Source organism: Macaca nemestrina, chromosome 3, assembly GCF_043159975.1.
Source record: "Macaca nemestrina isolate mMacNem1 chromosome 3, mMacNem.hap1, whole genome shotgun sequence".
Taxonomy (NCBI): Eukaryota; Metazoa; Chordata; class Mammalia; order Primates; family Cercopithecidae; genus Macaca; species Macaca nemestrina.
Genome location: NC_092127.1, coordinates 4,797,380 through 4,822,660, shown reverse-complemented (window position 1 = coordinate 4,822,660; position 25,281 = coordinate 4,797,380). Strand labels below are relative to the sequence as shown.

The 25,281-nt window shown below is 42.7% G+C and overlaps 1 protein-coding gene across 11 annotated transcripts in view; it reads left to right on the top strand.

Annotated features, from left to right (window-relative positions):
* Nucleotides 1-25,281, top strand: part of LOC105466567 (sorting nexin 25) — a 149,420-nt gene that overhangs the window by 75,542 nt on the left and 48,597 nt on the right. For 10 of the 11 annotated variants that reach the window (XM_011715597.3, XM_071092742.1, XM_011715598.3 and 7 more), the window contains 2 exons: nt 8-78; nt 22,910-23,091. In XM_011715597.3, the coding sequence (XP_011713899.2) occupies nt 8-78; nt 22,910-23,091 (253 nt within the window). Of the gene's footprint in view, nt 1-7; nt 79-22,909; nt 23,092-23,998; nt 24,281-25,281 lie in introns of those variants that run through there. The other variant, XM_071092748.1, reaches the window with a different exon arrangement.

Sequence of the window (25,281 nt, the reverse complement as noted above, 5' to 3'; positions counted from 1 at the left end):
AAATCAGGTATCAAATTGTAGTGGAAATAATCCAAGCGACTACAATCAGCAGTTTTCCCCAACTGAAGAGGCACAAAGGTAAGAGCGGGTTTGTTTTCTTCAGTTCCGCATCTGAAAGGGCAGCCTGAGCCCCGAGCTTCTCCCTCCTGTCAGGTCTTTGGCAAATAGGAGCTTTTCTGGCTCACATTTAAATATTTCAATTTATTAGAACAATACTATTACAGTATTAGAGAAGTAAATATAATTTCATCCTAACAAAAACTTTTGTTTGTACTTCTATATTCCTGTATAAAGTTTATTCAGCTGCAGTCATAATTTTTAGAAGGTTAGAATCATTCAGTATGTAATGTTTCTGTTCTGTTTTTAAATGAAACATGATTACATAATTCTTTTTCACATATTGAAATTTAATATTTCTATCTTGAAACATAATCTTGATGGTCATTTAAATGACTCCAATAAGTTGAGGTTTCATAATTTACTTAATCTTTTCCTTTATTTTCCTTTTTAAAGCATTTTTTAAAGGAATTATAAAATCTTTTTCCTTTATTTAAGCATCGGATTGCTAATAGTTTTTTCTGTCTTTCCACTCTTGTGTTGTAGTTTTGTTGGGGGGCGGGGAGGGTGGCATATATATATACACACATACACACACACACACACACACACACATATATATACACATATATATATGTATTGCTCTATCTTTTTCTTCCTGTTTGTTTCTCTTCCAGTGAAGTAAGATTCTTTCCTAGGCAGGATACCGAAGAATGATTAAGGTGTGAGGATGGCTCTCAACTCCCTTGTAGTTTGCCTGATGCTAGAATGTTCCCCCTTGCATATACAAAGGTAGAGAATGTGTAAAATCTAGAGTGCAGAGCAGGTCTTGCTTTGCAGCTGAGGGGCAGCAAACACGGCTTCCACCTGGAAGAACAGACATTCCACAAAAACCCCCAGGCCTGCTCCAGTCTCTGCCACGGAGAGGAAGTAGAGTGCTAAAAGAACAGGGAAGAGTTGGGCCAAAGACATTAAAGCATGCTTTCAGGGTTCTCATCAGCACACAGAAGCAAAGGAAGCTCGGGCTGGGGACTTGGACCTGGACTCGCTCCCTGAGCCTGACAGAAGGTAGGAGCAAGTAGAAAGCAAATACAGGTATAGACTATGAAGAGGCACTGATTCCTCAGCTCAGCCTGCAAGGAAGCCTGTGCAAGTATGTCCATTCAGCAGTGTTTACTGAGCACCTACTGAGTGGTAATGATACGCTAGTAAACAAAGCCAAACCTCTGCATTCTGATTCCCCAAACTAGGCTGGGAGGAAGTTAGACAATCACCAGAAAATATGTGGTGATTTCAGACGGTCGCAGGTTCCTTGGAGAAAAACAAAGCTGGGATGTGGGGAGCCCTGGGAGGGAGCGCTGGTTCTGCTGCGGGGAGGCTAATTCTGCATTCAGTGAGTGAGTTGGGGAAGACCTCACTGAGATGGTGGGCTTTGAGCAGTGATTTGGAAGCCTTGGGGTATCTGGAGAAGGGCAGGTGCCAAATCCTGATGCAGAAACTTGCAGGGTTTATGGAAACTGATGGGGCTGAAGAAAGGGAGAGAAGCCAAACACGAGCTCAGAGAGGCGGCAGGGAACCCAGTCACAAGGGCCTGACTGGTACTGCGGGGACTTGGGATTTTACTCTGAATGAGGACGTCTTTAAATGGGCTTTTGAGCTAAGGAGACTTGATCTGATGAATTGCTACAAGAGCGTGGACTCTGTTCCTCTCCTTTTTATCATTGTTCTTGCAGAGAAGATGCTTCACTTCCAGATAGATGGGTAACTGTTTGAAAGAGAACACTGCAGAGGCATGCCCTCTTGCCACTGTAATCTTCTTTAGTGCCCCTCTTTGAGTTCAGTCAGCAAAATACCTTTCTTATTTTGTTATTCCATTAGTTCGCTAGGGCTGCCATTAAAAAGTGCAAGCTGGGTGGTTTTAACAACAGAAATTAATTTTCTCACAGTTTTGGAGGCTGGAATCCCAAGACCAAGGTGTCAGCAAGGTAGTTCCTTCTGAGAGCAGTGAGGAAGGACCTGCTCCAGGCCTTTCCCTGTCTGCAGATGGCCATCTTCTCCCTGTGTCTTCACATTGTCCTTTTGTACCTGTCTTTCCTTCATGTCTACATTTTCTGTTCTTACAAGGATACCAGTCATATTGCATTGGGGCCCACCTAATGACTGCATTTTAACTTGATTGACTTGGCAGACTCTGTCTCCAAATAAGGTCACATCCTAAGGTACTTGACGTTAGTACTTCAGCATCTGAATTTATTTTGGGAGTGCGGGAAGGACACGATTCAGCCCGTAACAGTTATGTTATAGACATTCTCAGTGATGCTTGATTCTTTCGTGTCTGTGTTTTCCGTTTAAGCTGTCCTTGCAACTCTTTTGGGTATCCCGGCTTCCTTCTGTGATTTAAGCACTGAGGAAAAGACAAACAAACTGAGCACTCTTGGGGCCTTGGAGCCATTTTGCCTGGGACAGAAAACATTGAATACTGGTTTCATTGCTTCTCTGAGGTTACTGGTTAGCAGTGATTGTCACCTCCGGCCTCTGTGTCCGCATAGTATAATGCTGCAGTGACTTTAATCTTCCTGCTTTTTGCACAGTTAAACTGCTTAGATAAACTCTTACTTGCTTTGTGCTTAATACAAAATTTTAGCATGAGAATGTGTGTACATGTTTATATATAAGGACAAAGTAACTGGCAAGAATTTAGTCTTAATATGGTATATTCTGGTTGAATTTTAATTATAACTGAAGCGTTTGGTTTATTGTAAGTATTAGTTTCTCTCTGCCCAAAATGATCAAAAAGGTCAGAATCTAGTTTAAAGAGAATGTATTCAAGTTCAGAAGTTGAGGACTACAGACAGGGACACACTGCCAGGTTGCCTTGAGTGCTGCATAGAACAAAAGAGAGGCTCACGTTTTTAAAGAGAAAACACAAATCAGGAAAGGGGGCAATTACAAATGTTGTCAGGAATTCTCATGGGTTTACAGAAACAACATTGGTTAGTGCTTGGCCGTACATAGTTAAACTGTAATGTGTATGACATTTTATGACTGCCTGGCGTTAGTCGAGAGCCTGAATAGAAGTGGCTTCAAGAAGTAATTATTTAGCTCATGGGGAAGTGTGACATGACCTCTGTTACATTCTAAATGCCTTTCTGGCCCTGGTCATTTAAAGGAGCTCACATTCCTTAGAAAAAACGTTTTTCTTTTGGGGAGAAGAGGGTTAATTATGGCGAAATAAACCTAACAAAATTGACCATTTTTAAGTGTACAGTTCTGTGGCATTAATTACTTCCATACTGTTCTGTAGCCATCATTACCACCCATCTCCAGAACTTTTCATCTTCCCAAACTGAAACTTCATACCCGTTAAACAATAACTCCGCCTTCCCCGCTCCCCTCAGCCCATGGCAACCACCATTCTACTTTCTGTGTCTCTGAATTTGACAGGTCTATGTACCTCGTGTAAGTAGAATCATACAATATTTAAAAGGTTCTTCTGTCTCAATTCCTAGAGCTGCCATGGCAGAGTACCACAAACTGTCTGGCACAAACAACAAAAATGTATTCTCTCACCGTTTTGGAGGCAAGAAGTCTAAAACCAAGGCTGTGGCAGGGCCACGCTGCTTCTGAGCGCGCCGCGGGAGTCTTCGGTGTCTGTGTGTTAGCTTTCCATGTTGCTGGCAATCCTTGGTGTTCCCCGGCCTGGAGGTGTATCACTGCAATCCCTGCCTCAGTCGTCACGTGATATTTTTCTCTGGTTTTGCGTCTCTCTTTTCTTAAAAGGGGTGCTAGTCATATTGGATCGGGGCCCACCCTGATTAAGCATGACTTTATCTTAACTTGATCACATCGGCAAAGACCCCATTTCCGAATAAGATCGCTTTAGTAGGTATGTTGGGGTTAGGATTTCAACATATCTTTTTGGGAGCACAATTCAACCCACTGCATTTTAACTGGCAAGTTCAAGTATAGCATTTAGTTCCCTTTTTTGTGTGTGAAAATGCTGGAAATATTTCTTTTTAGCAAGCTTTCTGACCACATTAAGAATTTCTGCCTTTTCTCCTTTTGGGTTAATTCTGGTATCAGTATTTAGCTTTTTCTACATTAGTCCCTTTTATGACTATAATAGGGTTCAAAGTTAGGAAAACACGCTTTGGCAAAAAGTAGACTAGCTAGAACTGTGTAGGTAATTCCAGCCACTGTGTGCCTCCGTGTCCAGAACAAGACAGGCTCCATGGAGGAACTGTATAGGTAATTCCAGCCACCACGTGCCTTCGTGTCCAGAAAAAGACAGGTTCCATGGAGTCAGTGCTCTGGCAAATGGTGCCGGTCTAGTAAGAAAGAAGGGAAGCACAGTGACGAGGGGAAAAAAGTAAATTGGACTTCTTTAAAAATGAAGAACTTGGCTGAGTGTAGTGACTCTTCTATAATCCCAGCACTTTGTGGGGACCAAGGAGGGAGGACTACTAGAGGACAGCAGTTTGTTTGTTTGTTTCAGACAGAGTTGCGCTTTTGTCACCCAGGCTGGAGTACAATGACGCAGTCTCGGCTCACTGCAATCTCCACCTCCCAGGTTCAAGCGATTCTCCTGCCTCAGACTCCCAAGTAGCTGGGATTACAGGCACCCACCACCATGCCCGGCTAATTTTTTTGTATTTGTAGTAGAGGTGAGGTTTCACCATGCTGGCCAGGCTGGTTTTGAACTCCCGACCTCAGGTGATCCTCCTACCTCCACCTCCCAAAATGCTGGGATTATAGGCGTGAGCCACCGTGCCCGGACATGGACAAGAGTTTTGAGGCCAGCCTGGGCAACACAGCAAGACCTTGTCTCTACAAAAAAATTTTAAAAAATTATCCAGGCATGGTGGTGCACACCTGTAGGCCCACTTGCTGGGGAGGTTGAGCTGGGAGGATTGCTTGAGCCCAGGAGGTCAAGGCTACAATGAGCTGTGATCATCCCACTGTACTCCAGCCTGGGTGACACAGCCAGACCCCATCTCAAAAATAAGAAATAAATGAAAAACTTATGTTTGTCAAGGGACATTATCAAGAAAATGAAAGGACAACTCACAGAATGGAGGAAAAATATTTGCAAATCATGTATCTGATAAAGAGGTTGTATCTATAATATGTAAAGAACTCTTATAACTCAGTAATCAAAAGAGCGATAACCCAGTTGAAACTAACACAAGACATCACTTCATACCTTCTAGGGTAGCTAAAATGAAAGAGATAAGAACTGTTGGTGAGGATATGGAGAAATTGGAAAGCTTTCACATTGCTGTTGGAAATGGAAAATAGAAGACAATTTGGCAGTTCCTCAAAATTTTAAACATAGAATTACCGTGTGACCTAGCATTTCTACTCCTAGGTGTATACCCAAGAGAAATGAATTTGAATCTCCACAAAAAACTGGAATGTTTATAGTAGCATAATTTATAATAGACAAAAATTGGAAACAACCAAGTCACCATCAATAATGGATAAACAAAATGTGGTATATCTAGACAATGGAGTATTATTCAACAATAAAAAGGAATAAACTTTGAAAACCTTATGCCAAGTGAAAGAAACCAGAAGCAATAGGGCACATATTGCATGATTTCATTTATATGAAATGTCCAGAATAGGCACATCTATAGACAGAAAGCAGGTCACTTTCCAGTGTATGTTGCTAAGATGTTTTGATGTAATATTTACATTATATTTTTATTTATTTATTTTTTGAGACAGAGTCTCACTCTGTAGCCCAGGCTGGAGTGCAGTGGCGCGATCTCGGCTCACTGCAAGCTCCACCTCCCGGGTTCATACTGTTCTCCTGCGTCAGCGTCCCCAGTAGCTGGGACTACAGGCGCCCGCCACTACGGCTGGCTAATTTTTTTTTTTTTTTAATTTTTAGTAGAGACGGGGTTTTGTTGTGTTAGCCAGGATAGTCTCGATCTTCTGACCTCGTGATCCACCTGCCTTGGCCTCCCAAAGTGCTGGGATTACAGACATGAGCCACTGCGTCTGGCCCATATTCATAATTTTATAGTAATGAAAACATTTCAAAATAGTGCCATGAGGGATTGCAGCACTAACAGAGTTAGAAAAACAATGTAAAACACAATTGTTTATAAACAGAAAATGAAAAAATAGACAAATGATGAAGACTTTAAAAAATATCTTTGGAGTATTCCAACTAGGAGGCTGATGCACCAAGTAGGAATAAGGTATTGAAATCTAGGACCTGGATAATGCTAGTGAAAAGGAAGGGATTGATAAGGAAGATCATGAAGGACAACAGCATGCTTAGCGACTCGCGGAAGATGGAACAAAGGATCCAAGACAATGATAGTGCCAGTGCGATCTGCTGACTTTACAGAGGAGGGAACAGCGGTCAGTTAGTCTAAATCACTTTGATCAAAAGGAGTAAGCATCAAGCACGCATAAATGCAGCTCAAAACACTTTGCTCAGCGAGGTCATCCCTTCTAGTCAATGTGTCCCATTCCTGCAGGTTGATGAGATCAAGTTTGGGGTATAAAAGAAAAAGCCTTAGCACAGGAATTTGGGGGCTTGGTTCAAGTTCACTTGTGCTGCTAGCTTCCTGATGGAATCTGCACAAGTCATTTTATTTCTCCAGGACTCAATGTTTTTCCTCTTTAGATTGAGTGCTCTAGATAATCATAAAGGGTTCTCAGTGAAGATATTGAAAGAGTCAGGGGTTATGTAGGGGTTTGGTCTTGGACATCCTGGATTTGGGGCAAGAGGGGCATAGGAAAGTCCTCATTTGGCATTTCTAAGCTGGGATTCATGCTGTGGAGAGAGAACAACCGTGAAGAGAAATATTTGGAAGTTACCATTATAGAGACAGTAGTTAATAGTCTTCTGTTTCTGCTCTTTCCAGGTCAAGTATCAGTAAAGCTGATGCTGCTGCATTATTAGAGCAGAACAATGTATTAACAATCTGAAGTGACTTCCGCTAATTCATTACACCATCTGTTGTCTCCCCATTAAAATTCATATGTAGGTGCTTTCAATTTTAAATAAGTTATAATTTAAGTGCAGATACTTTTTCTAAGGAAAAATAAGAACAAATTTAGCATTCCTCCTTGTCGTTTTTCTTTTAACTCAGTATGAGTAACTTATTGGATGTTACGGGAAGTCAGTCTTGTATTTCTGTGATCTTTGGAGTTTTGATGTATGGTTGGCAAATAAAAGTCTAATTTATAGAATGCTTCTAGACAGCTGCATTAAAAATAGCTATGTCATTGTTTCTCAGATTGACCCTCCCTTTAATTTATTTCAATAAGAATGTGTTTCCGCCCCTCCCATAAAAGTCATTAAAGGTAAATTTTTAGCATTAAAAAATCTCCCCAAAATATAATTATTGAGTTGTTTTTGAAGATCTTTGCATTTTGGAGGTAGTGTGATCTAGTGAAAATCAGACAAAGAACCAGAGAAAAGTTAGTCGTAAGTAATTTTGTTTCCAATGTTCTTTCTCCTTATTGCTGCATTCTTTTTTACAAGTGGGAAACTGAGGAAGTTTAAAAGAAGAATGAACAGATGGACGATCCTAGGAATGTTTAGTATTCTACCTAGAGATGGGATCTCTATTTGTGAATGTAGTGTATATTAATACACACACAATATAAATATGGTTTTGTTCCACATAAAGATGTTTCTGGTGAGTCTTTTGTTTTTGGAGACAGGGTCTGGCTTTGTCACCACACTGAAGTGCGTTGGTGCAATCACAGCTCACTGCAGCCTTGACCTCCCGGATTCAAGCAATTGCTTCCCGGGTAGCTGGGATGACAGGTGCACACCACCGCGTCCAGCTAGTTTTTGTATTTTTGTAGAGATGGGTTTCACCACATTGCTCAGGCTGGTCTCAAACTCGTGGGCTCAGTCGATCTGCCCACCTCAGCCTCTCAAAGTGCTGTAATTAATCTGAGCCACCACACCTGGCCTGACAAGTCTTTTTGAACCGCAATTGATATTGTGATGTAAGAGATGATATGCAATTGTGAAAATACTTCGAGGATTTAAAGAAAAAATGCCATGTAACAGATTGGGAGACATTACCTGATTGTGTACCCTCTGAAACCTTAAGGGATTAACCACTGTCTCACTCCATTCCTGCTGCTATAACAAAATACTACAAACTGGGTATTTGTTATAAAGAAGATAAATTTATTTCTTACTTATCTGGAGTTTGGGAATCCGGGATCAAGGCCGTGGCATTCAGTGGCTGGTGAGGGCTGCGTTCCACTTCCAAAATGGCACCTTCTTGTTGCATCTCCTGGAGGGGACAAATGCTTGCTGTGTCCTCGCATGATGGAGGGACATAAGGGCCTAGCTAGTTCTCTCAGCCGTTTTATAAGGCACCAATTTCATTTCATCCTGGCTTCATCTTCTCCTATAGGCCCCACCTGATAATTCTGTAGGGAGTGAGTTTCAACATGAATTTTGGAGGGAATGCAAACATTCAAACCACACCACCAGCTAACTCTGTAATGCCTTTTTTTCAGGATGACATAAGACAAACTGTAGAGCTCTTTACTTTGTATATTTAGGACAGTTCAAAATAAGGCTTTTGAGGCTTCAACACACTCCAGAAAATCCACCCAAAACTGTACGTTTTAGGTTCACAGTAGATTGGTTTGTCTTAGAGAGAGAAACTTTACTCTCCTTAACAAGGAAGAAATTTTTATTTGATTTTTTTTCTTGATGGCCTTTTTCTTTTGGAATTTCAGTCTTTTAAAGAAAATAAGTATGATTTAAAAAATCTTTGGTGCCTCAGCTAGTTTAATTTTATACAATTCTGGGGAAAATAAATGAAATCATAGAACTAAAAAAAAGGTTTTTTTTTTTTGAGACCAGCGAAGTCAGGTCTTTGTCCTATGGGCAACAAAATTACTTTAGGTGTAATTAGAGGGAAAGCTTTTTACAGAAAACTTAACAAGTACTAAACAGTTTGAAACAATTAGTCTCTGGAGTTTTAGTTTGCTCATAAAATTTTCTTTTCCCTGTCCTTATTTTATCATTCAAACCTGGCCACATGTTTTGACTGAGGCCTAAAATTTACCCACTGATTACATCAGCTGCCTGTTGGTCATAGAATTTGGGGAGCTTAGTGAGTCTAACTGGCTAATTTCAATGAACTTTTTTCAGTGTTCATCTTCTTTGACCTTTCTGCAGCATCTGATATTGTCGACTACTCAGTCTTCTTGAAATTCCACTTGCCTGGGCTAACGCTCCCTGTCTTATTCTAGTTCTTTGTCGGTTTGTTTTTCTGCTTATTTTCTTTACTCCATTCAGCTTTTAAATGTTGGAGTTCTTCAGGGTTTTTCCTCTTTTATACCTAATTATTTTATACCTGTGCTGCCTAATATAATTGCCGTGGGCTACATGTTACTATTTAAATTTAAATTAATTAAAAGTAAATATAAATTCGGTTCCCCAGTTACATCAACCACCTTTTAAGTACTCAGTAACCACGTGTGGCTACTATATTGGATAGTGAGTTATGAATATTTCCATCATTGCAGAGGTTATGTTGGGTAGCACTGCCCTGCTCTAATCCTTTCCCTTATCTGTATACTGAAGACTCCAAATTTCTGTCTGTAGAGATCCTGTACCTTTCTGCTTAACCTCTGTCTGTAGAGATCCTGTACCTTTCTGCTTAACCTCTGTCCGTAGAGATCCTGTACCTTTCTACTTAACCTCTGTCCGTAGAGATCCTGTACCTTTCTACTTAACCTCTGTCCGTAGAGATCCTGTACCTTTCTGCTTAACCTCTGTCCGTAGAGATCCTGTACCTTTCTGCTTAACCTCTGTCCGTAGAGATCCTGTACCTTTCTGCTTAACCTCTGTCCGTAGAGATCCTGTACCTTTCTGCTTAACCTCTGTCCGTAGAGATCCTGTACCTTTCTGCTTAACCTCTGTCCGTAGAGATCCTGTACCTTTCTGCTTAACCTCTGTCCGTAGAGATCCTGTACCTTTCTGCTTAACCTCTGCCATCTCAACAGTTTTGTTTGGATATCTCAAAAGTGGCTGCAAATGAAAATATCCACGGAAAGCCTCACAGAGCTGGGCACCTTCTGCAATTTCTTGCCTCAGTGAATGGCATCACCATCTGTCTTAGTCAGTTCAGGCTGCTGTCACATACTGCCACCGACTGGGTGGCTTAAACAACGTTTATTTCTTACAGGCTAGAGGCTGGGAGGTCCAAGATCAAGGTACTGGCAGATTTGGTGTCTGATGAGGGCCCTCTTGCTGGTTTGCAGATGGCCTCCTTGCTATATCCTCATATGGTAGGGTGGAGGGAGGAGAAGGAGAATTCTGGTCTCTTTCTCTTTGCATAAGGCCCCTAATTCCATCACAGGGCTTCTATCTTCATTATCTCATCTAAGTGTTTCAAAGTCCCTACCTCCTAATACTGTCTTATTGGAAGTTAACATTTCAGCAGATGAATTTTAGAGGAACACATTCAGTCCATAACACCATCTATTCATACAAGTCACAAACCTGAGTCCACCTTCTTGATTCCTTCTCCCTTGTATACTTGATCCGGTCCATTATTATGCAGATGGACCATCTACATATAGCTCAACTCTGTTCCCTTTCCGTGCATCACCATCCTCTACCACCAGTCACCCTCTTGAACTATTATGGTAACTCCTTTTTTTTTTTTTTTTTTTGAGACTGAGTCTTACTCTGTCACCCAAGCTAGAGTGCAATGGTGCAATCTCGGCTCACTGCAACCTCCGCCTCCCGGGTTCAAGCAATTCTCCTGCCTCAGCCTCTTTAACTAGCTGAGATTATAGGCAGGTACTACCACACCTGGCTAATTTTTCTGTTTTTAGTAGAGATGAGGGTTCGCCATGTTGGCCAGGCTGGTCTCAAACTCCTAACCTCAGGTGACTCACCTGCCTCGGCCTCCCAAAGTTTTCGGATTACAAGTGTGAGTCACCACACCTGGCCTATAGTAACTTCTTAATTGGCCTCCTAGCATAATTTCTGTCTATGAAAAAGTAATATATTTTTCATACTGAAGTCATAGTGATTTTTTTTAAAAAAATACATAGTTTATCATGTCACCTTCATGTTTAAAACTCATCATTGTCTTCCCATTTTCCTTATAATGAAGACTCCTTGACGTGATCTACAAGGTCTTGCTTCCTCTGGTCCCTGGCTCTATTTTCAGCTTTATCTCCTGCCCTTCCACCCTGTCTCTCTGCATTCCAGCCACATTAACTTTTCTATTTCCTGAACTCACCCTGATTCCTCGTACCTTGTATTTTTTGCACATTCTATTTCTTCTTCTTGAAGTGCTACCCTACTCTCGATATCATTCTGTCTAGATAACTCCTCCTTATTCATTACAGTTTATATCTAATGTCTCTTTCTTCATTGTTCACGGCCCCACCTCCCTGGATCCTGGATAAACAAGAGCTCTTGAGTTCTGTTAGGACCCCTTATGGCAGTAGAGAATGTACTCTGGAGGATATCTTATTAACCAGAAGTGGGTTTTCAGTTACTCAACCTTTTTTGGGTGCCATTGTGTATTAGGTACAGCAGTGCACTAAGATGATGGTCAACACACATACAAAACGACAATGCAGCTTGATAAATGCAATGAGAATTGTGTGTTCAGGATATAGCAGTGGCATAGATATGTGGAGTGGTCTGCCCTACCTGGAGCAGAGGTCAAGAAGGGCTTCTTTTTCAGAGGAACACTGAGTTGAGTCATAAAGGCGAGAGGCTCTCATTCCCTCTGGGCTTCTCAGGGGATATGGGTGGATGGCGGCACATGTACATAGAAAAAGAGAGGCATGAAGCAGCCTTGTGCATGTAGATATGTCAGGTGAGATCATGTGCTCGTGCTTGGTATGCAATGGAGAGATGAGATTAATAGACAAGGCCTAAACGGCCTCAGAGTTATCCTTGAAAGTCTGGGTGTAATCCTGTAGAGCAGTGGTTCTCAAGCTGTGGTGGCATCAGCCTCACTGGAGAGCTTGTTAAAACGCAGATTGCTAACCCCTAGCCCTACCAAAAGCTTCTGATTCTGTCCATCTCGAGTGCGCCCCAGAGTTTGCATTACCAACTGGTTCCCTGATGATGCTTGTGCTGCCTGTGCGGGAATCACACTGAGAACCACTGCTGCAGATGATAACGAGCCGCTGACAGATTCATATTTGCCTTTCAGTACCCAGCTACCTAGCTTTTTATTTAGAACTAGACAGAACAGCTAGAGTAGTTGAGAAATGGTCTTTTAAAATAAGCTGGCCAAGTGTAGGAATTCTAGTAGTTATGGGACATAAACCAAGTTTCCCCCACAGTTTGATGTGAATGAGCCCAGCACGTCTCCCTTTAAAGCTTTCTTCTCTGCTGTTCTGAATCCTGAAATGTTATCAAGCATATATAAGGTGATTCAAGAGTCATGTTCATTCAGCTTACTACAGCGAAGAACATGAGGTTGATTTGAGTGCACTGGACACTGCTGTGTGTAAATAGTACACACTGGGGAGTGAAACACTCAGGGCACAGATCAGGAGGGTGTGCCTTGTTACTCATTTTTAAAAATTGTACATCTTACCCAAGTGTAATTAAAGTTTTTAAAGCATGTAACTAAACAGTTTTACAATTTAATATATCAATTAGAACCGTAGAATATGTTGAATATGTATGTGTACATACACAAACACATAGACTCTGTTACTTGCTGATAAGAATCACAATGATTTCCATTAGGAATTTTTTTTTTTTTTTTTTTTTTTTGAGACAGAGCCTCTGTCACCCAGGCTGGAGTGCAATGGCACGATCTCAGCTTGCTGCCACCTCTGCCTCCAGGGTTCCAGTGCTTCTCCTGCCTCATTCTTCCAAGTAGCTGGGATTACAGGCACCTGCCACCATGCCCAGCTAATTTTTTTTTTTTTTTTTGTAGTTTTAGTAGAGATGGGGTTTCACCCTGCTGGCCAAACTGGTCTCAAACTCCCGACCCCAAGTGATCCACCCACCTCAGCCTCCCAAAGTGCTGGGATTACAGCTGTGAGCCACTATGCCCAGCCAGGAATTCTTTTTTAAATGATATTATGTAGCTTCTTGGTCCATTTTAGAATTTAAAGGTTTCCCTGCCTGAAAGAAGAGAGCTAGCTAATCTATGGACTCTTGTGGACTTCTCAGGGTCTTTTCTAATGTTTTGATGTGATCTGATTTTCTAGCATTGCAGTGAAGTGATATAAACTATTCCACATTTATGAATGACCTAAACTCATAGAATATCCTGCTATGGTTTGAATATTTATGTCCCCCAAAATTCATTTGTTGAAACCTAATCACCAAGGTGATGGTATTACAAAGTGGGACTTTTGGGGGGTGATTAGATCATGAGGGTTTCACCTTCATGCATGGTATTAATGCCTGTGGTATTATGATTATTGTGATACACACACACACACACACACACACACACACAGGTTTTCTTCCATGGTTCCTGGCTCGTAACTCACACAGCCCTTGTAGTGTTTTATTGTAATGTTGGGGCACTTTAGGCCTCAGAAGCAGACCTCAGGAAACAAAATCTCTCTGACCTTTTCCTACCCTCCTTTCACCTGCCCAAGGCAGTACTGTCATCTGGTTATGGGTCATAAGACCCTCATTCCAAAGAGAGTCTTGCCCCATACCACGAAAGAAGAAATGCTACACAGAAAAGGCCAAGAAGAATCTAAACAGGTGGGCCTTGCTGGGTGTCCCCCTCAGTCTGTTAGTATTAGATCACACCCCTTTTGTCCAATCACATTTCAACGCAGTTGTCTTCAGTCATGCCTATCCACCGAAGCCTCCATAAAAGGCCTAATGACCGTGTTCAAGGAGGTTCCCAGAGGGTGACACACCCAGCGAGGTCATGGAAGCTCTGCACCCCTTCCCCCATACCTTGCCTTGTGCATCTCTTCATCTGTATCCTTAGTCAACCTTTTTTTTTTTTTTTTTTGAAACAGAGTCTCTCTCTGTTGCCCAGGCTGGAGTGCAGTGGTGCAATCTCAGCGCACTGCAACAACCTCTGCCTTCCAGGTTCCAGTGATTCTCCTGCCTTATTCTTCTGAGTAGCTGGGATTACAGGCGCCTGCATTGTGCGTCTCTTCATCTGTATCCTTAGTCAGACTTTTGATTACTTTTTTTTTTCTTTTTTGAGATGGAGCCTCACTCTGTTGCCCAGGTTAGAGTGCAGTGGCACGATCTAGGCTCACTGCAACCTCCTGGGTTCAAATGATTCTTGTGCCTCAGACTCCTGAGTAGCTGGGACCACAGGCATGTACCACCACGCTCGGCTAATTTTTGTATTTTTAGTAGAGACAGGGTTTCACCATGTTGCCCAGACTGGTCTCGAACTCCTGACATCAAGTGATCTGCCCGTCTCGGCTTCCCAGAGTGCTGGGATTACAGGCGTGAGCCACCATGCCTGGCCCTTAGTCACACTTTTTTATTTTTATTTTTTGAGATGGAGTCTTGCTCTGTCACCCAGGCTGGAGTGCATCAGTATGATCTTGGCTCACTGCAAACTCTGCCTCCTGGGTTCCAGCGATTCTTCTGTAATCCCGGGTAGCTGGAATTACAGGTGCCCATCACCACACCCAGCTAATTTGTGTATTTTTTTTTTTTTTTTAGTAGAGACAGGGTTTCACTGTGTTGGTTAGACTGGTCTAAAACTCCGGACCTCAGGTGATCCACCTGCCTCGTCCTCCCAAATTTCTGGGATTACATCGTCAGACTTTTTATAATAAACTGGTAAATGCAAGTAAGAGTTTCCCTGAGTTCTGTGAGCAGTGGTAATGAATTAATCAAACTCAAAGAGGGGGCTGTGGGAACCCTGACCTGAAGCTGGTTGATCATAAGTTCTGGAGGCCTAGACTTGCAACTAGTGTCTTGTAGCGGGGCAGTCTTGTGGACTGAACCATCTGCCTGTGGGATCTGACACTGTCTTCAAATGGAGAACACTGGAATTGAATTAGAGGACACCCAGCACTAGCTTGGGGTTTGGGGAGAAAACCTCCACACATTTGGTCACAGAAGTCTTTGGTATTGATTGTTGTGGTGTGAGAGCAAAGGAAAAATGCAGTTGGAGTTGGTTTTTCCTTGCAGTGCCCTTATGAAAGAGGTCTCAGAGACTGCCTTGCACCTTCCGCCATGTGAGGATGTGGTGCGGGGACGCCGACTCTGCCAGCACCTTCTCGTGGACTTCCAGCCTCCAGAGCTGTGCGGAGTAAATGTCTGTTGTTCATATGCCACAGTCTGTGGTGTTCTGTTAGAGCCGACTGAGTGGACTACGACCAGCTCTCAGGCTGTTTCCCTGCCATTGCCCCAGGGGCTCTTGCAAGGGTTCCTCCCTGCCCAGTCCTTGAACCTCCAGCACTACCTCCAGTGCCTGCTGTCCCTTCCCCACTGTCACCACCTGGCCCCCACCCATTCCCTGCCTGAAGGACTACGGGCTCGGGCACTTCCGTTGTGCTCACTATAGTCTCACGAGTTTATAACCAACTCTACTCGCCCTCTCTCCCCCAGGAGAACTTCAGTCCTCATAGACTCTAACACCGGCATTTTATACAAATAAAGCTGACGTCCAGGGATGTCAGACAACTTACCTGGTTTGAATAGAACTAGTTAGTCACACACTAATCCGACACAAATCCAGAACTTGAGCCCAAGTCTCCTGAGTTTCGTCCTGGGCTCCTGCTCACAGCAAACATTGTACGGGGTCAGATCTGAGTTCTCAAATCTGCTCAACTCACAGTGCCGATTTGGGAACAGGGTTCTGCTTGTAATTTTATATGTGGATTTAATTGCTATATTATTCCTTTAAAAACATATTGCAAGCCTGTTGGAGGGCCTTAAACCAACAGGAGTGCTAGGAGTTCCAGCACCGAGACATTAAAGGAAGGCAAGGCAGGGCACGCAGTGGGCACACCCTGGTCGGGCTGCACAAAGTCCGTATGTCTCTGTACTCTTCTCCATCATAAAGTGAGTGGTGCCGCCATCAACTCCTGTACGATTTCTGCTATTCCTCGAATATACTCTCCACTGAAGTGGAGTGACACGTTAGACTATGAAATCTCAGGTGTTTAGTGTGATAAGAGAAGCCCATTTGTTCTTTCAAAAAAGGACATACCAGCCTCAGGTGGAAAAGTAAGGCAAATATTTTTTTGAGTTCCTTAGCAACTATTGAGGTGATTTCTAGATAATTTTGAAGAAGTTTGTGATGATTGGTAACTACTGAGAATTGCTGCCAGCTTTGTGTTAAGAGGTCAAGTACCATTTCTCACTTCGATTCTTGACTAGTCCCTAAGTAAATATATACGTGTTTCTTGAACCCTTCTGTCAAGAGGATTTAGTAAAACTTCTATTTACTTATTTATATTTTAGAGACATAGTCTCACTCTGTCGCCCAGGCTGGAACATAGAGATGTGATCATAGCTCACTGTGACTTCAAACTCCTGGCTTTAGTGATCACGGCTCACTGCAGCCTCAACCTCCTGGGCTCAAGTGATCCTTCTGCCTCAGCCTCCTGAGTAGCTAGGACTACAGGTGCATGCCACCAAGCCTGGCTAATTTTTAAACTTTTATTTTTTTGAGATGGAATTTTGCTGTTGTTGCCCAGACTGGAGTGCAATGGCGCGATCTCGGCTCACCGCAACCTCCGCCTCCCAGGTTCAAGCTATTCTCCCACCTCAGCCTCCTGAGTAGCTGGAATTACAGGCATGCGCCACCACGCCTGGCTAATTTTGTATTTTTAGTAGAGAAGTGGTTTCTCCATGTTGGTCAGACTGGTCTCCAACACCCGACCTCAGGTGATCTGCCCACCTCGGCCTCCTGAAGTGCTGGGATTACAGGCATGAGCCACCACATCTGGCCTAATTTTTTTTTTTAGAGAGACAGAGTCTTGCTGTGTTGCCCAGGCAGGTTTTAAACTCCTGTCCTCAAGCCATCCTCCCACTTCAGCCCTGCACAGTGCTGGTATTACAGGCATGAGCCACCACATCCAATCTAAAACTTTTATTTGAATGTACAAGGAAGATTCAAAAGCTGGTTAATCTGTCAGTGCACATACAGTTGAGGATTGGAGAACCAACATTTTCTAGGGAGGAAATCTCTGTTCCACACCTCAATTGCCTGCATTTCACAGGGAGACCTGAGCATCCTGGGCGGAGGAGAGAGCCCATGTTGAGGAGTGAGGGAAGGGGAAGGAGGGTGTGGCCTTGTCCTCTGTTTGCTCTAACCTCCTTGTTAGAGCAGCAGACTGTACCTCTGTATCAGCACTACTAAGTGGGGCCAGGTGGAGGGTAGGAGGTGGCAGTTTTGCTCCCCAGGGGACATATGACAGTAGTCTGGAGACATTTTTGGTTGTCATCTCTGGGGGAAGGGATGCTACTGGCATCTAGTGGTAGGGGCCAGGGATGCTGTTAAACATCCTGCAATACACAGGATAGCCCCCCACAGCTAAGAACTATCCTGCCCAAATGTCAGTAGTGCCGAGGTTGAGAAACCCTGCCCTGTATTATCCATTAAATCCCTCAGTGAGTCTGCTGAGGATGCTGCCATTATGATATGCCCTGGAACATGGTAGCATGTTATGAGGGAAGGAAAATATTCTACTGTTGGTGTTTTTCTTTTTTGATACCTGAAAACCACAGTGGTGCCATTTTAATCCAGTTGTACTATTTCTGGAGTCATCAGTTTGCACTTTAAGTTACTTTGCTGTCTGCTGCCTTATTAGAAATCGCATCTAACACTTGTCGTTAGATGTTGGTGTTTTTGTTTTACTGCAAGCCACTTCACTTGCTTAAGGAAGAATTATATCATGGGCAGGGGATTTATAGTGAAAAGCATTTCTGTGATGTTATTCAAAGTCTGTTGTAACGTCTTTGTAGCCAAAAGAGTTTAATGTCTAATCTAAATGTCTTTTTCATTAAATGAACCCAAATTCACCCATTTCCTTTTGCTCTGATCTCGGTAGAACCTAGACTATCTAGAAGGAAAAACAGTAAATGTTTGAACTAATTGCTTTGGAATATTACAGGTTAGTGCAAAAGTAATCGTGTTTTTTGCCATTAAAAGTAATGGCAAAACCCGTGATTGCTTTTGCACCAACCTAACATCATGTGTGTGTTCATCTTGGCACCAGTTTAAAGACCCCCTGCCATCCAGTGTTTCGCTGGCCACTTCTTTTTAAAGCTAGATTAAATGTTGTGTGATTAACCCAGTTTCTAACAATGCACAGTATTACTACTTAAGACTCTACAGAGAAACAGCCACATAACACTGGCGTGAGCTGGGTCACGGGGTGTTGTCACACACCCGCTCGCCTATACTTTTCTTGACGTGAATATTTCTTGGATGAATGGGTTTTAAGGCCACAAAGAAATGTATTCATCTGCATCACTGGATTTACAAGGATTTTAGCATGCCAGCAGCATGGGATGCATGAGCTCTACGTTAGTCCTTTGGCTCTGAATGTGGCAAAAATAAACAGAACCGTCTAAGCAACAAGCTGCTGTTGCATTTGTTAGCTACAAGCTTTGTGATGAGACAGTGGCATTGTGTTGCCCATCAGCAAACAGAGCGCATTCCCGTGAGCAAGCCACATTCAAGCAGAGCACCAGAACATTCTTCCCAGCCTTGCAGCTGGGTTTTAGGGAAAGGTTTTTCTCTTTCTCACTTGTCTTTGGAATTTTCTTCTGGGTTTTGTCCTTTTAGAAAGGCTTTTTAAACTTTGGGTAAAAGAATGTAGAGGTTGATAAATGGGTGTCAGTTTCCTGTGTGTGTCTCTCTCTCTTTATTAACATGTTTTAACCCCAAATTAAAATTGAGGTCTAGGTTTGTTTTACAAATAAGAGGCAACTTGAGCCCCGAAATTTTTAGAGTAACTTAAACATTATACACAAACTATGAAGTTTAAGGGTATATATTTAAAAAGTAAAGTTTTGTTGAAAAATTAAGTCTTCCAAGCATGTATTTCCTTGGATACACCCACAAAACAACTTACTTTGCAATAGACTAATTTTGGGGCAAACTACATTTACCTTCATCCTCCCACAAAGGAGTCTCTGAAATACTATTTTTTTCCTGTTGAGATAAATGCTAAATTAGTGAGTATTTAGGCAGGTCCTGTCTGTTGGCCAAGCATAACACAAGTTCAGAAACCATTATTGAAGTAAATGAAAAGGGGATGAAAAGATATCTGATAATACCTGACAGATCACCTTGAACAAGGCCATGTATTGACCTGAGGCCTGCCTGTGGCCCTTTGTGTTCAGTACAAGAAAAGCTGCTTCTGATAAAACTGTTTTATGGTACCGTGTCTTAAGTTTTTTCAGCTCATTTGTGCAGCCTCCCTGAGTACTATGTTATGCATTTGCACATTTGACTAAGTGGGACTTGAGAGCGGTAATGACCATCCTAGGGAACCGGATGGAGGTCTCCAGCTGGGAGGATGTGCAAACCATTACTTAGACTGCTCTCAGGGAAACTAAGAGACAAAACGCAAATGCTCTTTTATCATTGGTAGTTTCAAATCTAGGCGAGGTATGTGCTGACTCACCTCCAGAGAGGATGCTTTCACCTGCCCAGATATGTAGTTACCATGCCTAGGGAGAAACATTCTGTTTCTCTAGCGGTCCTCTGGGCCCTGAGCATTCCTGGCAGTCCTGCTGAGCGCCTCTGCTTTGCATGAGAGATTCCACACTTGCCCCCTTTCCTCAGGCCTCTGATCACTCAGTCTCACCCCCTCACTCCACACAGACGACCTTGCTCTCTACTTGCACAAAACTAAATCCATATGAAGGGAACTGCTCTGGCATCTAGCCATGTCTGCAGACTTCCTCATATCCAATGTCCACCTGCTCTGCCTTCCATGTTACTGCAGGGGAGGAGGTGGCCTTTCTCCAAAGCTGGTCTCTGATCTCTTCACCTGTCTTCTGGATACCATTCCTTGTCTGTCACCTTTCTCAACTTCTATTTATTTATTTATTTTGCTCTGCTGCTCAAGCTGGAGTACAGGATCATCACTCACTGCAGCCTCAAATTCCTGGGCTCAAGTGAACCTCTCTCCTCAGCCTCCTGAGTATCTGGGACTACAGACACGCACTGCCACACCTAGCTAAGTTTTTAAAAAACTTTTTGTGGAGATGGGTTTTGTTATCTTGCCCAGGCTGGTCCCAAGCACCTGCCCTCAAGTGACCCTGCTGCCTCAGCCTCCCAAAGTGCTGGGATTACAGGTGAGAGCCACCATGCCTGGCCACATCTCTCTTTACTTTTTACTGATTTCTTCTCATCAGCATTAAAACCAGCTCAATTCTGTCTCACTTAAAACAAAAACATCCTTCCCTCACCCCAGCCCTTGCCTTTAGGTATATATACACAGCCAGCCTGTTCTCCACAAGGTGTAATGCTCAATGTCTAGTCATTTTTTAAAAAATTAATTTTGTATGAGTATTTTGCTTTTGCTTTAAATGATATGTCAACTTAAGGAAACAAACCATTGTTAGTGGTTTTAAATTTAAAAAAATATTTGCTTGAGGTGGCATAACTTGTAAGTAACAGAGCCAGGATTCTAACCTAACTCTGATTGCAGGCTCTTCTGAAAGCTTTCCACTGGATTTGACCTGAGGTCCCTAGTGATCTTGGCAACAGCAGATTTGGTGGAGGGTGGGTTAGAAGCCAGATGGGAGTCCTTGAAGAGTAGGAGTTGAGGATGCTCACCCTCTTTCTTTCCTCCTCAGCCCCAAATTCTAGAAAGAACACAATACCTGATACATATTAGCAAAATATAGCATTTAAGAGTTCATTGATCCATTCAACTTCTGATTAATGAGTATCTCCTGTGCTGCCAGGCACTGTTGTAGGTGCTGGGGATATAGCAGTGTATAAAGAGATAAACACCTACTTTTATGAGGATATATTTACGATCTCCCTTGTCAGCTTCTCTTTCCCCTTACTCTTAAGGGTAAGGTGTATCTCAGTTGTGTCTAGGATTATTTGTTTCCTCCTGGGTTGTCTCACACACTCCCATGATGTCATTTACTGTCCCAAAGCTGAATGTTTCTGAACTCTAGACCTTCTCTCTCCATTTAGGTACTCAGAAGCCCTCAGACTCATTTTGCCTGTTTGGTTGTCTTTTACTGTGTAACAAACTACCCTAAAACATAGTGTCTTTAACAACAGTCACTTATTTCGCTCATGAAGCTGCAATCTGGGCAGGGTTTGGAAGTAATGACTCTGTGTCACGTGACATCAGCTGGAGTGGCTTGACTGGGGTGGGACAGTTTACTTTCAGGATGGTGTGCTCACACGGTGCCTCATTGGTTCTGAATATGAGCTTGAGATCTCAGCCAGAGCTGTGGTCCAGGGAGCCCTGGTTCCTCTCCATATAGATCTCTCCAAGGACTGATGGTTGAAGCTTCCTCAAAGCATGGAAGCCTCAGGACAGGTGAGCCACACATAGTGACCCAGAGCTCCAAGTCCTCGGTCTTTTATGATCTCGTCTTGGAAGTCATAGCATCCCTTCCATCATAATCATGACCCCAACCAGATTCAACAAAAGGAAACATATATTCTACTTGCCAGAGGGAGATTGTCAGAGGGACATTGTAAAAAGAGCATGTGAGATGGAAGGCATTGCAGGCGTTTTTGGAAAATATCACCTGCCACATTGTCCAGAGTTGCGTTAGCATCTTCCACAAACCTTTTTCTCCAGTGTTTCTAGCTTAGCAATTGGCCCCACCATCCCCCTGGCTGCTCATGTTGGAAACCTAGGAGCCATATTTGATACCTTTTAATTTCTCATCAACCTGCCCTCTACCCTGCCCAGCCAGTCACTGGGTCCTGACATCCTCTTGTCCTCTCTACTGGCCTGCCGTAACCCTGGTATAGGCCATCATTATCTCCCTCCTCAGTTGGACTGCAATGGTCTTCCAGCTTGTCCTCCTCCTAGCAGTCTTTCTTTTTCCAAGCTATCTTTTATCCTGCTTCCTATGTAATCATTAAAGATACAAATCCATTTATGGCACACTCCTGCTTAAAACCCATTAAAGCTTCTCAGTACTCTTGGGCTAGAGATCAAAGTCCTTTCTCTGGCCTGAAAGGCTGTGCACCTCGTAGCTCCTGCCAGCATCAGAGTTATTTTGGATCTTCTGGCTCCTTTTGCACCTGCTCTAACGGCCTTCTTTCAGTTCCTCGAAAGCTCTGTTCTCTTTCCTGCCTATTTCTCACTTTCACATTCGCTATTCTTTCTGTCTGCCATACTCTACTGATTATTCACGTTTGTTTAAATATAATTTCCTCAAAGAAGCCTGAGTTAGAATCTTCTGTTAAACAGTTCATGGTATATGCATATTTTCTTCATAGCTTGTGTTATAGGTGCTTGGATTCCTCTCTTTGGATTTCTTACTTGCTAGACTCTGAAAGGTCCATGAGGGCCAACAATTGGTCTTCAATCTCAAAAGCCTAGCAAGTGTCTTGACACATAACTAGCACTCAGTACATGCTTATGAATGAGTGTTTGTACGTACACATTCATATAAAGATGTTAAAGAATCCACACACAGATGTGTGAGTGCATTTGTACCGAGGTTTTTTTAAAAAAATGTTTTACCCTTGGGTAAGATTTGTCAGTGGTATATTTGGAAATTATATTTAGAAATGATTGGCATTTGTATTTGGGAGTATGTGTATGTATTTATTGTGAATTCTGTTCTGTTATTTTGTTTAGTATCCACTTGGTTCAGAATGCCCACAGCAGACACCGATCTGGTTCTGAATCGCTCTGTCCTTTCATGCCTTGTCCTCTGACCAGGTACTGTTCCTCACTCCTATTCAAGGTAAAGAAACTGCGGCAATGAAAGCTGATCTCCTGAGGGCCAGGAACATGAAGAGGTACATCAACCAACTGACTGTGGCAAAGAAGCAGTGTGAGAAGAGAATCCGAATCCTAGGAGGCCCTGCCTATGACCAGCAAGAGGATGGGGCCCTGGAGGAGAGGGAAGGGCCTCAAAGCCAGAAGGTAGAACTTTATAGTTTCTTGTTTTGACCCTACCAAGTTTATTATAAATGCTGATAGAACTACATATAAAGACTTTCACCTTTTTAGTATTGAACTTAGACATGTGTGCCATAACTACACACTTACATATTTGCTTTATGAGTCAAGGAGCTATATTCCTTGGTGTCTTTGACTTCTGTGGATGGTAACAGGTATGACAGATAGGCATCGGGTGTGTGCGTGTGTGCGCATGTGTGTATGTTTTTCCACCTCCCCTTTGTCCTGCCCAGAGGACCCAGAAGAGCATATTTATATTTACAAGAGTCCAGTCAAGTTTCCCATTATCAATTGATGAGAAATAACCACCTATGAAGTAGGAGGCATCTTCCAATTATTTTACTTAACTCTTGCCACAATATTATGAAATTTCTACTTGATATCTTCATTTTTCAGGTGATGAAATGGTGAATTTACGTATCTTACCTAAAACCACATAGATAGGAAAAGGTAGAACTAGATAAAAGCCCAGATCTGGTTGGTTTGCAAATCTGAGTGCTTTCTCACTGAAACATATCATCTCTCTGACTGTTTTTGTCCTGTCCAACTTCAGGCTGTCTGTCAATACCAACCAAATCATGGAGCTTAGGGAAGTGTTTTAGCCCTACCTCAGTACCTGTCCTGACTCTGAAGGACCAGACTTGTCTTCCAAGATCTGGAGCATGCTAAGATAGAAGGAAGCAGCCCCATGTCCCGCCCAGGAGCTTAGCTGTGCCATGGAAGGAATGGGACCTCAAAGCAGATGCCAGACTCCTCTCCTGTAGTGTGTCTTTTAGCTACAAAGAGGCCAACATTGGTGTAATGTAACTCACACCACAGCCTCTGACCTCACTTGTTCTGATTTTCAGTCTCTTGATTCTTTCCTGTGTAGCTCTCAGTTCTACTTCAGCTACTCATCTGTGATGTTCCCCTGCCTCCCTATTCCGCTGATAAGCCTTGGCTTTCTTCTTGTTTCTGGCCAGTCTCAGCTAGAGCCTCTGCAGGCAGGGCCAGCCCCGCACGGGCCAGGGTTCTGCAGCACCTTACACAAGTGGTGCGAGAGCCTCTGCAGGCAGGGCCAGCCCTGCACGGGCCAGGGTTCTGCAGCATCTTACACAAGTGGTGCGAGTGCAGCTCCAAGGAGCTCCTGTTTTTATAGAGATCCTCTAACCACAGGAAGTCTGTTGATTTTGCTATTAGCAAAATAAAATAAAATAAAATATTTGAGATACTGGCTCTGTGTTCTAGATGGAAACGTAACATTTTGGTGAATCAGAGAGATGATAGATTTGACAGGTTGAATGTTGCTCCCTTCCTCCTCCTTATTAGCTTTTTGTTTTGAGGCTCTTAGGTTAATTTCTAGCCACATTTATCATAGATGAGATCTTTGTCTTATGTCCCCTTCATTCATTCAACAGACATTTATTGAGGGCCCACAATATCTCAGTTATAGTGCTAGGTACTAGGATTAAAAATAAATAAGACAGAATCCCTGCTCTCAAAGAGTCCCATGTAATTATAAAATAAAAAGGTAAGTGATCCAGTAGAAATATGAGATAAATACCTAGGAGAAGTGCATAATGGCTTGCTACCTAGTCAAAAGATGATACACTTTTAGATGTGTGGTACAGGAAGATCTCAAGAAAGATAATGGAAACTCGTTTTAGGGGAATTAAATGTGATTTCAGTGCAGGTTGTCTGTCCGGCAGTGTCTACTAGAAGTAGACTTAATCCAGAGTGCCAGATCCATTTTTGATTTGTTCTTTCCAGACATTCAGGAAAAGAGAAACTCATTTCTGTTGCAGTAGTTCATCCTCAGAGTAAAACCATTTCCTCTAGTCTTCAGGATGGAGGGCTAAGATGAGACAGAATTCCAATAGTTATAGTCATTTGCTATTTGAAAGGTAAGACTTTGGTTAGTTTGGGGCCATTCTGATGTCTTCATGAGTGGGAAGAAAACTTCTGCTATGACCTCATCATATCTGATCCAGAAGAATTACCATTAACTTTATTTCAGAATTTCGACTTCCAAATCAGGTTAATCCTCCAATTAAAATAAAGATTCAGAGTGAATTTTTAAAAAGGCAAGACAGTTATATGTTGCTTACAAGAAACTAAACATAAAGGCACAGATAGGTTGGAAGTAAGAGGGAAAAAGACATGTGAATACTAAGC